The following is a 15,382-nucleotide window of genomic DNA, read 5'->3' on the forward strand; positions in this document are numbered from 1 at the left end:
AAAAATGTACATGTACATGTACGTGTTTTCATAGTCAATATAATGAATCAATAAATCCAAAAGAGGTCAGGACTGACTGGAAATCTATAGTCTGAAGCTGTATGTTAGTGGGCCGACTCTATTTACATGGCAACATTATATTTAGAAACAATCTACACACCTGGACAAAAACACACTATTTATGCACAAATACACACATGTACAGTAGAAAGAGTGCACAAAAGTGGTGAAAACCATCACTCAGATGCACTTAAGTACAAGTTTGAGATACTTGAGTAATATCATATAAAGGCTAATAATACAACAGACTGAAAATCTGCATTATGCACAGTTACTTTTGACACTTTAAGTACAATTTAATATCTGGTAACTTAGATTGAAAACCTCACTCGTTCAGTACTTGTTCACATACATGTGTGTATCTGGAGTGTTTGCCAGCCCACAAACTGTGAAAGAAGTGTGCCTAGATCATTAAACATTTGATTTATTGATTCAACAAGCCATTCTGATTTGGCTCTACTTCCTATTTCACATGCAGGTTTATTAGAATATTCCACCCATGACTTAAGAAGTACCTTTTGCAAAGGTGTGCTATGTTTTCCTGGCAAGCCAAACAGAGCAGACGGGCACTAAACAAGGTCGTGTTTCAGAGACAGTATCAGAATCATAGTGCGTTTTTATCATTAAAGCTTGTAAACATGTTCTAGTAGGTTGGTTACAAATCAAATCTACACATTTCCCTTCCATTCAGGGAAAAATAGTATTATATATTGGGTATTTTTAAGAGCAGAGAATCTTGTCAACCCGTGAGCCGCCTCCTTAAAGCTCCTATGAGATGAAAAGGTAGAGAGTTTGTGGCCGCAGATCCCAGACGCAGCTAAATCCCAAAGTAAAGCGGCTGCTTTCTCTGATATTCCAGCCTGCTGGAGCTTTGGGGCGCCGGTTGATCACCTGCCAGAGAGAGCAGGAGGCTCCACAAACTCACCAGCCACAATACATTGTTTTTGCATAAGTGGCAAATAAATTGCATTTGGCTGCTGGCTGGTGTGAAGTTTCCCACCCTGCATGTGGTATAGGAATGTTTGCAAATACACTTGGAAAGGCCACACATTCATTTCCCACCTCAAACTGGATTTCCCCGTTTCCATGGCATTTAATAGTTGTTACCCATTTGTTAACAAGTATCCAGCTCAGTCAATAATGTGGCCTTGACTGCAAGCGTATGCCACCGGTGAAAGGAAATGTTTTAATAAAGAGCAATTCATACGGTTAAATGTCAAGTAATGCTGCGTGACGCTGCAGATGAAAACACGTGGAGGCAGAAATAAAAAAAAAACCTGGAAACCAAAACTATCTGCAAGGATGGACACAAGTGAGAAAATGTGTGTTTTTGTCATTTGGGGTGACCTTTACTTGTTTCCACACAGACCAGGTCGTAGGAGGCTCGGCGGTGCATGACGCCATCGGGGGTTTGATCCTGGAGTCGTCCTCCTCCACCCTCGGCTCTCATTATTAATTAAACTTGTTTGAAGTTTGAGGCTTCCCAGTCCGCCGCCGCTCCGAGGGCAAATCTAAAGCTCACATCAGCTCCCTCGCCACGTCTCCGCTCTGACAGGTGCAACCAGATTCATTGTTAATTGAAAACGCCTGACTGACGGCAGCAATTTCATAAAAAACTGGATGATTGATCGATCAAACCCAGAAGGCAGACGGTGGGTGCCCCCCCCCACCTTTGCAGCCCTGCGAGGGGGGTCGGAGGAGGATCTCGGTGCTGAGCCGAGTTCATCCGGAGACTCAGTGGGCTGAATGAACACAAGCAGACTGGCAAATTGAATTCTCACTTGTAGGCGAGGTTTTGTGCGTGACAAATTGTCCGAAACAGAATCTGGAAAGTTCAATTGATCAAGCTGTCCGTTTCTCTGCACTTCCTTCCCTCCGTATGGCTCCGTGTTCATCCTTTCATCTGTCTGCACATTCAAGATCCACCAGCTGCACTGAAATCTGGCAGCTTCACTCTTTAGAAATAAGACGTTTTCATGGAAGTTTCATGTCTGCTTGGCGTCTCACCACTGATTAGCCTGTTGCTCTTTCATGAAAATGAATACACACATCGTATTAAAGGAGCTGTAGCTCTTCTTCTTCTTCTTCTTCTTCTTCATCTTCTTCTTCTTCTTCTTCTTCTTCTTCTTCTTCTTCTTCTTCTTCACACAGGAAGTAGTGTTGAGAAAAACAACCCCACCTCCTGTTGTGTGTGAGGCTTTCGATTACATCCCATGGTCTTCATCAGCAGATGGCCAAGTTTTAGATGTTCACGTTTCCATTTTGTGGAATAAGCTCATGAATCAGATCTTTCCTTTCTTTTCTTCTTCTGCCAGTCTATCACGTTGTCTGTAAACAACAAGCTTTCAGACCTGAGTCGCGGACACGTCAACCTGCTGTGGGGCTCTGGGATGAAACTGAGCCGAGGGCCCCAGCAAAGGGCCCCTCATCTTCAATACATGCAGTATGATATTAAGGTTCTCCTTGGGCCCCGATAGACCCACCTGTACCAGCTGCCCTCTTTGTTGTGTCCACTAGTTTGGGATAAACAATTAAACACAGATGTGTTCGGGGAGATGAATCATTTAAATCAACTAAGAATAATTAGAGTCTGGATTTTTATATTGGCCTTCAGGATATGCTTGAAGGCTTTTTATCAAGTTGATAATTTCGTTTTGTACTTTTTTCAAAACAAGTCTGCAATGAATGAATCCTTAAACCAGCAGATTCCTCTGATATTAATCTCATTATCTATGAAGTTTATCATTATATAAAACATTTATTTATTGTGTCAGTGGCAGAAACATCGAGTTATGTAATTATGTAATATTCTCAATAGTTGAGAGGGCGGGTCGGTGACCTCATCACCTGATCAGCTGATCGATACAGAACCGGAAGCCGCGTGTTGTGTGGTGGGGAGGAGGCTGGCTCAAGACACACAAACTCCGGCAACGGACGTCAAATCAACGGATCCCATTCATTGTCTATGTAGAGCAGGAGCTCCGCATGATGGATACGGCACGTCGAGTTGACGGCCCTGTCGCCGTATGTGAATTTGCATAAAGTTCGATAGATTGAACTTTATGCAAATGACGTCCGTCCAACGCAATGCCGCCGGCTCCAGAAACTTCGTTCAAACTATCAAACTAGGCAGTGTTGATCAAATATGAATCCAGATTCTGTTACTGCACTACACATTTCCCGACTCAAATGTTTTCAGAAACATGCTTTAGCGTGTAGTTTAACTGTAAAATGAGATCGTTTGTGGCCCGGTCGCCATGTTGGAAACGGCAGAGCGAAACTCAAAGTCCCGCCCACTTGAACACAGAACCGCCCACTCGCCGGTGCGTTCGACGGTCCGTTGCGTCCGTATCCGTCGCTGCCGGAGTTGGTGTGTCTGTACCATGCTGTCAGCGCTCAAAATATCCGTCATGCGACGAAGTCCGGTTTTTAAACGTTCGTTTAATGGAAGAAGATGATGAAGAAGAAGAAGGTGGAGATGAAGATGGCGTCTCCACCGTTTGCGCACGTCATTGCGCGGTAAATGCGCGAGGACCCGACGCAGAGAGGTCGGTCTTCTTTCTCCTGTCTGTCGGATTATTGATTGTTAATTGGCGGCTAATTAAAACGCGGCAGACTTCCGCGGGAAACGTATCTGCTTCCCAACCTGCCGCAGAGAAACGTCCTTTTACGTTGACTGGTTGTAACATTTTTGTAACAATATGGCGACGACCATGGGCATAATTAGGAAAGTCAATTACGTCGCACAAAAAGTGAGCACCGTCTGATGACGATGTTCGTGATGACGTTGAAAAACCTCTAAATATGATTTTCTTTTATGGGATGATTTGAGTCTGCAACGTGTTTCAATGTATAGATGACAATTTCATTATTTCATTTAATTGATAGGCATCACTATGAACACATTGTTCTGTGAGTTCTGTGTTCTAGAAGGTTCCCCATGTGTTATGGTGAGCATTAACGCTGAGGGTTGGTAGTTTGATTCCTGACACGTTGCTGTAGTTTTCTTTACTTTTCGGATTCATCTGTTGCCAAATTAGTAAATCTGAGTCTTTGTTTGGGTTCTACTGATACTTCCTTTTGACTCAAAGCATCATGGGAAACTTATCAATTATCTCAGCTCTAAGAAGCACCAGAACACTACAGGTTACAGGTTGTATTCCCTGTGTGGCTCAACGGTTACAACAAGATCGTAGTATCGAGTTCACAAGATTATTTTAATTCTGAATTATTTTCTCAATTAATTGGTGATATTTCATAACTGTGCAAACATCTTTCTTTTTTAAAGTTCTGCTCTCCGTCGACTTGTAGTTGTCAGCTGTGGTTGCTATGGCGACCAGGCTCCATCCTAGGCTGCGTTCCTACTCATGGGTTCCCTCCTCCCTCTCCCCCCACCTGTGCAGGTGCGATATTCGAGGAGAACGCCGTGCGGGACGACGAGGTGTTCCAGCTCGCCGTGTCGGACCTCAGTCTGAGCGATGACATCCTGCAGAGCGAGAAGATCACGCACTCCATCAAACTCATCGAGCCCAACAACCCGTTCCAGGCGGTGCAAGAAGGTAAGGAGGTCACGTGACCGTGTGTGTGAGATGCTCTCAGCTTGGACTGTGTGTGTGTGTCTTGCTTGCTTCAGATTGTTAATCTGTAGGTTTAGCTGCTTCTGTCTCTTGGTGAGGTTTCCTCGCCGATAATGACCCAGGTATCGACCTCATAAACGCTGTGAACGGCGGCGGCGGCTGCTCGCTCTGCTTCCTCTCTCCCAGGACGCTGTTGGTCTTCTTCATGCTCCGCCGCCGAGCCGCTCCCTCCCTCCCCTTCTCTTTCCTCTGTCTTATCGTTTTCCTCCGAGACCGATTCTCTCTCTATCACTCGCTTCCCTCTCTCTTATATCTGCATGTGTGTTCCGCGCAGAGGCAGCTAGGGGGCAGCACTGAGGCCAGCTGCTCCTACTCAGAGAGGCTTGTGGGCTCTGAAAAGACAATCTGGTGCAGAATAAGTGTTTGTGTTGATGGTGATGACGACGTTGTTGCTGGATTGTTGAGGGGGATCGTTTCTAACTGATATTGATAACGGTGCTGATGCTGATTATCATTGAGGATTACTGTGACGATGAAAACGAGCAATCACGACAATCAAAAGCTTATTGTGTCGTGATGAAGAGGATGCTGATGATGAAGACGTGAATGTGATGACGAGAGGAGGAAGGCTTCGTTGTTGGATGATTAGGAAGGGAAAACGAGATAATTGAGTTAAATATAAAGTACAAATCTCCAGAACTCATGAGTTTTAATAACATTGTTGATCATATTTTGTGAGATACGACTTGCTCCAAGGTAATTGGAACAAATAATTATGACTCGTGTGTTTATGGATTCCTGCAGAGCTCCTCAGTTTTCCAGTTCAGTAAACGGTTACATCCGCCGGTGTTCCTGCACCGTCGTTGATCGCTCCGTCGATACCCAGCAACCTGAAGGGATCTCCTCCACAGCTGGAGAGACGGCTCATGTTGGAAGGTATCGACTCGACAAAGCCGCCCAGTTCAGTTCCCTGGGAGGTTTTTAGCACAAATAACACAAGTAGAGGATTTAGTAGTAGTACATCAGAAACATGACACCTTGATCCTCTTGCTCACACAACCACAGAGGATTGTGGGTCAGAAAAGCAGGGATGCATTGTAGGCTGTGAGATGTTTGATTTGAGGATCGTTTATGAAGCGACAGTATATCGTACGACTAGAAGCACTTTGAGCCGGATGACATCTTGACTTGAGCAGCCTTTAAAAAAAACAAAAAAAAAGCCTGTATCTGAACATTGCAGTGTATGTTTTGTATTATCATTTTCTGTTTTTTTTAGGTCGGGGTTCTCAACCTTTTTGTAACTTAACGCCCACTTCTGGTTGTTAAATGTTAATACTTTATTCAGGTCCACCCTCGCAAACGGAAAATAAACGGGGCTGTTAAGATGTGTGATGCCTCAGAGAGCTGTGGATCTTCTGCTGACCATCATAACTGCCGTTATAAATCCATATTTCATGTATTGGGAGTCAGATTTCCTCACCAAAATAAATATCAAATATTGATTTATTTCAAAAATATATATAATACACATATTTTTTATATAGTCTATGGATGTAGACAGTTTTATATTCCTGCTCAATGTGATATGATCTATCTATCTATCTATCTATCTATCTATCTATCTATCTATCTATCTATCTATCTATCTATCTATATATATATATATATATATATATATATATATCTATCTATCTAGATTTAAATCCTCCCTATGTATGATAATAGAAGTGGTAATTGGATTTTGACTCTTGCTGCTGTTGGGGACAAAAGCACGTTGACATTTGGCGCTTTTGTCACGGATGTCGATATATGTCGTTTGGAGCACGTGGCACTCGTTAGCGGCGCCGCCTCGACGTGCGTGGAGGGAAACACATCGATCCCAGAGAGGATCAGCGTCGCTGCGTGACCGCGTTGCTCTCATGGGAATCCTTTTGGCTCCTTCGTTGCTGCTCGTCGTTGGCGTGTTTCTGTGCAGCAGAGACGGACCTGCCCATCAAGCAGCTGGGAGGTGATGTCGTCTTATTAGGGTTGTCACGATACCAGAATTTCAGTAGTCGATACCAATACCTGTGAATTTCCACGATTCTCGATACTAATTCGATACCACAATTAAAAAACTGCTTCAAACTGTCAAGTATTTAACACCACTGTGCTTTAAGATCTTTTTGCACAGAATTTAAATTGCAGTACCAGCTGCCAACAGACCTATAGCCATCCAGTATAAAAACAAACAATACTGTGCTTATAAGGCACTTTTTGCATGTCGGCTTGTTTGAATCAAGAATTGCTCCGGATTCATCCGCCTCGAATGCAAAATATTTCCACATGCGACTCTTCGCACCTGTCTTGTCGACGAGCCGACGTGTTGTGCTTTTGCTCCCACCTGCTGAAGCCATTTTTTTCGAAGACGGCAAGTTTTCTTCTTCAGCGCCGCTTACTGCTCTGTGCTGCTCACACGCGTATACTGCCCCCCGTCAGTTCCGCCAAGAATCGACACGGCTCGCCGAGTGAAAAGTTGTATATTTGGTTCTGACGTTACCAGAAAAAAGCAAGTATCGAATTATTTTTTTCGTGTCGGCATCAAATTGGTACCGAAGTATCGGTTCTTGTGACAACCCTACGTCTTATTGGTTTGAACGTGGCTGGAAAACCAGCTGAACCAATCAGAGCTTTGCTGGTGGTTTATAAGAACGGGGGTCAAAATGGTGACGGAGACCTTTCCACCAACTTAAACAAATGAGGAACATCCAAGAGGCTTCTTCACTTCAACTTACAAGCCTTTATTTCTGTTTACAAACTTTCAAAGGTTTCTCCAAAAAAACTCAATCCTGACATTATAATTTACCTTCCCCCCAATACTCATTTTCACAGAATAGAGCCTGAACGCATCATAATGTAACCTTTTTGTTGTCAGCTGTTCACTCCGTTTTTTCAGCCAACGCTAACTCTTGCCTTGTTGGGGCAACATGTGGTCCTGAGTTTACCCACAATCCACTTAGAGACGGGCATCAGTCCTGGGGGGGGGGGGGGGGGGGGCTGGAATACTGTTTGATCAATAGATTGTGGTGAAAGGTTAGATGGCCTCTCTCTCTCTCTCTCTCTCTCTCTCTCTCTCTCTCTCTCTCTCTCTCTCTCTCTCTCTCTCTCTCTCTCTCTCTTACTTGCTCGCCCTGACCTTTCTCAGAGCTCCCATGATCCTCGGTCCTCAGAGACTCCGCTGACAGCCCAGGCTGTAGTGGATTATGGGTAATGAGAGTGGGATTCACACCCTGCTGCTGGTGTGTGTGTGTGTGTGTGTGTGTGTGTGTGTGTGTGTGTGTGTGTGTGTGTGTGTGTGTGTGTATGTGTGTGTGTGTGTGTGTGTGTTTTCCCTTCTCAGCTGACTCTTGGCTCCTTATTGATTTGATACTTCAAGACACTTTTTGATATGTGATGAATCTCTTCATGCTTTTTAGTTTTATGTAATTTACTGAATTTATGGACATGACTTAATGTTGGATGAATGATGATGATGATGATGATGATGATGATGATCACCAACTCTTCATCACGTATCAGCAGACGACATCCCGGTTCTTTTTCCTCCGCCGACGGCGCCGGTCGGTTTGGCGGCCTCAACCCCCCCTGACCTCACCGGTTAGTAATACGGATATAATCTGATGAACTTTCCAACGCCGCTCGCTAATTCTTTAATTGGCTTTTCGATTCAAACAAATTAGGCTAATTGTCTTATTATGATCCTGTCCGCCGCGGCTCGATTAATGTGTAATTAGAGGAGAAAGGACTCGGCGGCAGAATTAGATGTTCTTCATTCTCTCTTCGCCCTCATTATTTCTGTCTTTGTGGCCTTCTCATCACTCATCTCCTCATTTTCTACCTTTTTTTTAATCTCTGCCTCTCTTTTTTCTGCTTCCTTTCAATTCTTCAACTTTCAATATCATTTGTTCTTGACTTTCTCTGTTTGTCTCTTTTATTTCTCTTGGTCATTGTCCTCTTGTCTTGTTATGTGATGGCCCATTTACTTTGAGTTCATAATGTTTTATATTTTACTTCATAAATGTTGTTTTTCTTGTCTTTTATTCTTGCATGTGTCTGGATCTTGGTTATTAGTGGCTCAGATGTGCTTAAAATAATATCACAATAATCTAAAATATGGTAAATGTATGTAAAGTCACATTTACAATATTCCCTTGCAACAGTTTCTCTGATACATCAGCAATGTTCTTTTCAAAGTTTGTAATTGCTAGCTTGGTGAATTGGGACAACTTTCAGATGCAGCTTGTGTTTTCAAACTGACACGCACACACACACACACACACACACACACACACACACACACACACACACACACAGAATAAAACAGCTGCGTAATCGGAGATGATTTGATCTGCTTACATTTTTCAGCTCTTATCTTGGCTGCTGCCGGAGAGGATGACAGTTAAGTTAGAACTCCTGTTAAATGCTGAACAACTCGACATGATCTGTGTGTGTGTGTGTGTGTGTGTGTGTGTGTGTGTGCTTTCTGCCTGTCTGTGTTTATTTGAGTGACAGCTCCTGCTGTTGGATCCCAGCAGACAAATTGGCGTCACTTGTCCCACAGCAGCAGATTTACACACAGATCAGGATCAGATGGTGTGTGTGTGTGTGTGTTATTTTCCCATGATTCACCTGTTGTTAAATGGGGTGAAGCCCCGTGTCTCTAGCGTGTCGCTGCTATAAAGCCGAGCCGCCTCCTGCAGACGTCGGTCTGAATTAATGTTCACACTTTAACTTTCTCTCTGATTTATTAAAATGAACTTCTGACCCCCAAATAACATGAATTATCTGGCGGTGACAGTCATGGCCCACATTCATTAAAAATCCATAATACATACATAATCACTGTTTAAAATTGACCCCCAAGCTTGAGAAATATCAATATTTCCTGCTTTTTTTTCTCTTCTTCTTATTTCATAGTTTTTGTTCTTTGTCATGTGAAGGCCGATGTGCTTAATTATTGCTAATAATACCAATAAGCTAATCGTGCAGCTCTCACATGACGACCACAGTAAGTTTGTTGTATGAACACCCAGATGCATCCTGGGAGTCTGGGGATCGAACCAGCAACCCGTCTGAATTTTTAAGCATATTTTCGATGATTACACCGGACAATGTTGGATGCAGTTCCCCTTTTTGACTTTTTGATTTAGTGAATACCTGAAATCCAAAGTGTTTCTTCCATCAACGGAAACTCTGGCATCATTTTCAAAAACAGATTTATTGTGGCATGTTGTTGATCGAATCCACTTTAAATTTATGAGTAATATTTCATAAATGAAGATGCGTCACTCTTTGAGACCGTCGTGGTTTTAGTGAGGAATCCGGCCCCATAAATCCTCCCGTAACCTTTTTAATGGGCTCTGCATTGATTTCTGTAAGAGGGCGACGCGGTTAACGGCGGCTGACGTCGCATTCATGGACAGAAAAGTGAATCGAGTCGTTTCGGCGCCGAGAGCAGCCGAGGTCTTCTGGAGAAAACCCAGAAACTTGCCTCTTTGGTATTCTTCGCTCTTCTTTCACAGACCAATTATTCAACATTATCTTTTCTGCAGTTTATCGACGGCACAATAACGGACAGATTATCTTCAATTCAAACTGTCATCTGTTTCTCTGTCAATGAGGCATTTACTGCTGCAGCTGGTTGTCACTCATCTGCAGATCTGAGGTCTGTTATAGATGTGAGGTCTGTTACAGATGTGAGGTCTGTTACAGATGTGAGGTCTGTTACAGATGTGAGGTCTGCTATAGATGTGAGGTATGTACAGATGTGAGGTCTGTTACAGATGTGAGGTCTGTTACAGATGTGAGGTCTGCTATAGATGTGAGGTCTGTTACAGATGTGAGGTCTGCTATAGATGTGAGGTCTGTTACAGATGTGAGGTCTGTTACAGATGTGAGGTCTGCTATAGATGTGAGGTCTGTTACAGATGTGAGGTCTGTTACAGATGTGAGGTCTGTTACAGATTTGAGGTCTGTTACAGATGTGAGGTCTGTTACAGATGTGAGGTCTGTTACAGATGTGAGGTCTGTTATAGATTTGAGGTCTGTTACAGATGTGAGGTCTGCTATAGATGTGAGATCTGTTACAGATGTGAGGTCTGTTACAGATGTGAGATCTGCTATAGATGTGAGATCTGTTACAGATGTGAGGTCTGCTATAGATGTGAGATCTGTTACAGATGTGAGGTCTGCTATAGATGTGAGGTCTGTTACAGATCTGAGGTCTGTTACAGATGTGAGGTCTGTTATAGATGTGAGGTCTGTTACAGATCTGAGGTCTGTTACAGATGTGAGGTCTGTTACAGATGTGAGGTCTGTTACAGATGTGGGGTCTGTTACAGATCTGAGGTCTGTTATAGATGTGAGGTCTGTTACAGATGTGAGGTCTGTTACAGATCTGAGGTCTGTTACAGATGTGAGGTCTGTTACAGATGTGAGGTCTGTTACAGATGTGAGGTCTGTTATAGATGTGAGGTCTGCTATAGATGTGAGGTCTGTTACAGATGTGAGGTCAGTTACAGATCTGAGGTCTGTTACAGATCTGAGGTCTGTTACAGATGTGAGGTCTGTTACAGATCTGAGGTCTGTTACAGATCTGAGGTCTGTTACAGATGTGAGGTTTGTTACAGATCTGAGGTCTGTTACAGATGTGAGGTCTGTTACAGATCTGAGGTCTGTTACAGATGTGAGGTCTGTTACAGATCTGAGGTCTGTTACAGATGTGAGGTCTGTTACAGATGTGAGGTCTGTTACAGATGTGAGGTCTGTTACAGATGTGAGGTCAGTTACAGATCTGAGGTCCAGGTACAGATCTGAAAGTGCCCGAGCTTGACTCTTTTGCCCGGAGGAGAGAGAGCGCGATCAAAGGAAGGAGAAGGTCTCTCGCCCCCCCCCAAGCTAATCTCATCCTGTCAGTTTATGTCTCTGTTTCAACTTTGCCCCGTCTCCCTCTCTTTCTCTGCCCGTCTTCTTCTGCTCAATCAAACCCGTCCGGCTCTCTCTCTCTACATAGCTCTCTGATTCAGCTGCTCATTCCAGGAGCACGTCACTGAGATTCCCTGCTCTCATAAAGTGGTGGGTTTATGAATATTAAGAAGATCCCATATCTTCCTATTTCTATTTGGAGAGCATGTTGGTTTTAAGACCAATTCTGAATCTACGATAAATTTTTCATTTTAAGTCGTTTTGCGTTAGTGAAGGGGACTGATTTCGTCATGCAGAGGCGACATTATTTTCTAACAGCAAAATGGGTTCATTTTCTCTTGTTTCTCTGCTGCTGTTGATGTAAAACAACGTGTAACATACATCCATAGTTAAGTATCTTTAGATCCTCTTTCAGATACAACGTACTGTGCAGGTTTCTGCCAACGGTGCGATTTACAAACAGTCCTCAGCCGTCAAAAATGGAGGAAGTTACGATGTTTGCTGCACTACACGGTTTAATATTAATAATAATAATAATAATAATAATAATAATAATAATAATAATAATAATAATAATAATAATAATAATAATAATAATGAGCACAAAGATGAAGATACAGTGGAACCATGTGACTTAAAAAGCAAATGAACATTTAGGCTGGAAGTTTGACAAAATCTCTGAAAAGTGAAGCCAATGGTGATGTGCCAAAAACCTGCATTCTCTCTGCTGGTCACCATGGGGTGATTCCTCTCTGATTTTATGGAAGTCTATGAGAAAATGGTCCTACTTCTCTCTTGATTTAATATCTCAGTAAACATGAGTTAATGGTCTCAATCTCTAGTTTCAAGTCTTTCAAGTTTGCAAGACGTGTTTTCGTCTTTAATAATTGCAAACTGGAGGCTTTAAATGAGTATAATTTCACTGATAATGTCATTTTAATCCGTCATTCTCTTAAGTGAATAATGACTGTGAAATAAAGATGAATGATAAAACTGCAGGGAACAATGTGTCAATGTTTTATGGAAAAAACAACATGATATAATTATTTTACATGAGGATAAATCCCAAACCAACATGTGCTGCAGCTCTTTGTAAACAAGGCTCATGTAGTGAATAAATCCCAGCCGATCCCATAATAAATCACAATAAGTCCACTGTTGAAGGAGATTCAATACAGATAAAAGTATTTCAGCACTTTCCTTGAATTGCTTTCACCTTTTTTCCCCCAGAAATAACCTTTAATATGAGAGCAAAGTATTCAAAAATGGTCTTTTCCCTCTCTCAGATATTCATGGGGTTTTTGAACAATTGCGTTTCTATTGTCTCCAATTTTGTTTTGAAGAGGCTTAGCGGCTTCCAAAAAACAGCAATTTCCTCTGATGGCTCTTTGTGAATGTGCTTGTTTCCCGATAGCTTGATTGTGTGTCTTATTGTGCAGCCTCATTATATGTTCGCTCCCTCTTCCTCTCTCACTGCGGTCCAATACCTCCATAAATCCCGTCCTGTCCATACCAACAGCCATAACGACCGTCTCAAACTGCTGAGTCACTCATACGTGGGGAGTTTACATGGAGCTGCTGTAGGACTGCAGGATTAGCAGCGGGGCCCATATTTCCTCTTCATCACTGCTAACTGGAGCTGGGCGGACAGCAGTAAGAGCTCCGGTGCTGCGATAGATCAACCGCTTGTCATTTTTGATTGGGGGCATGAATGTAGCTCTCCGTCTTTGTAAAGTCAACAGCGACAGCGGACGTTCAGACAGGAAGGTGTCCGGGAGTTTGTGGAGAGGTCAGGTAACGGAGACGCTGCCAAACGCCGCCTCCTGCCCCGGTTCTTTTTTCTGTTTCTGGATCCATCTCAAGTCGATTGATCTGGTCTGGCTCTCTGCAAAGCAGCAGCTTGTCCTCAAACACACACACACACACACACACACACAGCGGCTAAACACTCGATATAATTAAAAGGATTTGATTTTGCCAAATTTTCCACAGCAGGGGCAATTAGGTTTATTAGCGCGATAGCTGGGGGCAGCTCGAAATGTTAACTGCCTGGTAGGAATGGGCGATATTTTACCGTTTGCGATATACCGTCAAAAAATTTCCACACGGTAAGAATTTGTCATCTCGCGGTAATAACGATAAATTCCGGTTGATGACTTTTTCCCCCCAACTTTATTGTATTCAGATTTACTCTCGTTTGATGACGTTGTATGCGACCACGCACTCGCAGCCCAACTCACGTGACAGGCACCTGCCTCCTGCCTGTAGACCTGATCTCTCGGCTCACGTGAAGAACAATAACAAACATGGCGGAAGGCGGAGCTGAGAGCTCGTTGCTCGTTGCTAAACGAGGCTCCAGCTCGATTATCTGGAACTGGTTTGGTTATTATAAGTCTGACATGGAGCAAAACACTGTTATATGCAGAGTTTGTAAAAAAACGGTGATTGCAAAGGGTAGTAACACCACCAATTTGTACCACCACCTCAAACACCAGCACAAACCAGAATATGACGAGAGCCAGAAAATGCGCACAGATGCAGCAAAAGCAACAGCGTCAACTTTACTTTTTTATCGTCACTTTTATCGTTACCGGGATAAATGCCAGAAATTATCGTGATACATTTTTTAGTCCATATCGCCCATCCCTACTGCCTGGGATCAACACCACCATTACCTTTTATTTAAAACGGTCGCCCAGCTGGCAAATAATATCTGTAGGAGATGAGAGGCGAGAGAACGCCGCCAGACCAGCGTGGTGCTGGTATAGCTCACAGGCGATATGGCCGGTTAATAATATTGCAATATTTTTAGGATAAATATTTTAAAATCTCCTCGAAAGCACTTTAATAAACCACAAAATATAACCCTTTGATGCATACGATCACACCAGTATGTTATAGTAGTAGTAGTTATAATAATTAGGAAACACTACAGCGCCATCTAGTGGTTGGCAGCAAGAATCCGATGCAAAAATACATTCCATGGAAGTTCTTCATAATGTGCAACAGGCGCTAATCGGTTAAAAGATTTCCGAAAAGTCTGATATATTCTCCTTTTAGCACCACATTTGATGTGTTTTTAGTCTAACTGTTAGTTTTGAATAATTATGGCTCTCTTTGTAGACTTTTGTGGCAAATAACAAGCAGATTTTTTTCAACACTGGAGTGAGGAAGGCGTTCTCTGTGTTGAAGTCCTGCATATAATGTGTGGAGCCTCACAGTTGTTTTCCTCTGATAATTCCATGTCTGTCAAAAATGGCATCATTTGTGTCAAAAGTGTGACAATAAGCTTATCAGTCCTTGAATATGGCAACTATTTTGTGAGGTCACAGTGACCTTTGACCTTCCTTAAGTCCAAGCGCAGGTTTGTGCAAAGAGCAGCGATTCTGTCAAGGTGCTGCTGTGATATTTGCTTGAAGCTCAGAGTGGCAGTTAAGCAAAGAACGTAGTCCCAGCAGCTCAGGGATCATTCCTGGGGAGGGACGGAGTGTGAGCAGCAGGAGTTTTTTTAAAACCATGTCCTACTGGGAGCTACCGGACCAGTCAGGTTATTTATTCTTCCCTGTAGGAGTATTTTGAGTCCAACAGAATCACCTTTATTAATTTATCTGCAGCGTCTTTATCTCCCACGATTACACGCTCTGCTGCCTCCGCCAGCCTTCGTGGTGGGGAGGGGGGGTTTGCATCAGAGGCCCTGGCCGCCTTGTACAAATCTGCTCTGGCACTGACATGACAGATGAGATTTACAGAGCGGTTCGCTGCCATTCTTCAAGCGCCTGGAT

General features: G+C 43.1%; 1 protein-coding gene across 2 annotated transcripts in view; it reads left to right on the forward strand.

Moving 5' to 3' along the window:
- LOC311032573 (glutamate receptor ionotropic, delta-1-like) overlaps positions 1-15,382 on the forward strand; it is a 388,903-nt gene that overhangs the window by 8,992 nt on the left and 364,529 nt on the right. For both annotated transcript variants that reach the window (XM_084039468.1, XM_084039469.1), the window contains exon 2: positions 4,464-4,619. In XM_084039468.1, coding sequence (XP_083895594.1) covers positions 4,464-4,619 — 156 coding nt within the window. The remainder of the gene's footprint in view (positions 1-4,463; positions 4,620-15,382) is intronic.

Source organism: Eutrigla gurnardus, assembly GCF_963514095.1.
Source record: "Eutrigla gurnardus genome assembly, chromosome: 22".
NCBI lineage: Eukaryota > Metazoa > Chordata > Actinopteri > Perciformes > Triglidae > Eutrigla > Eutrigla gurnardus.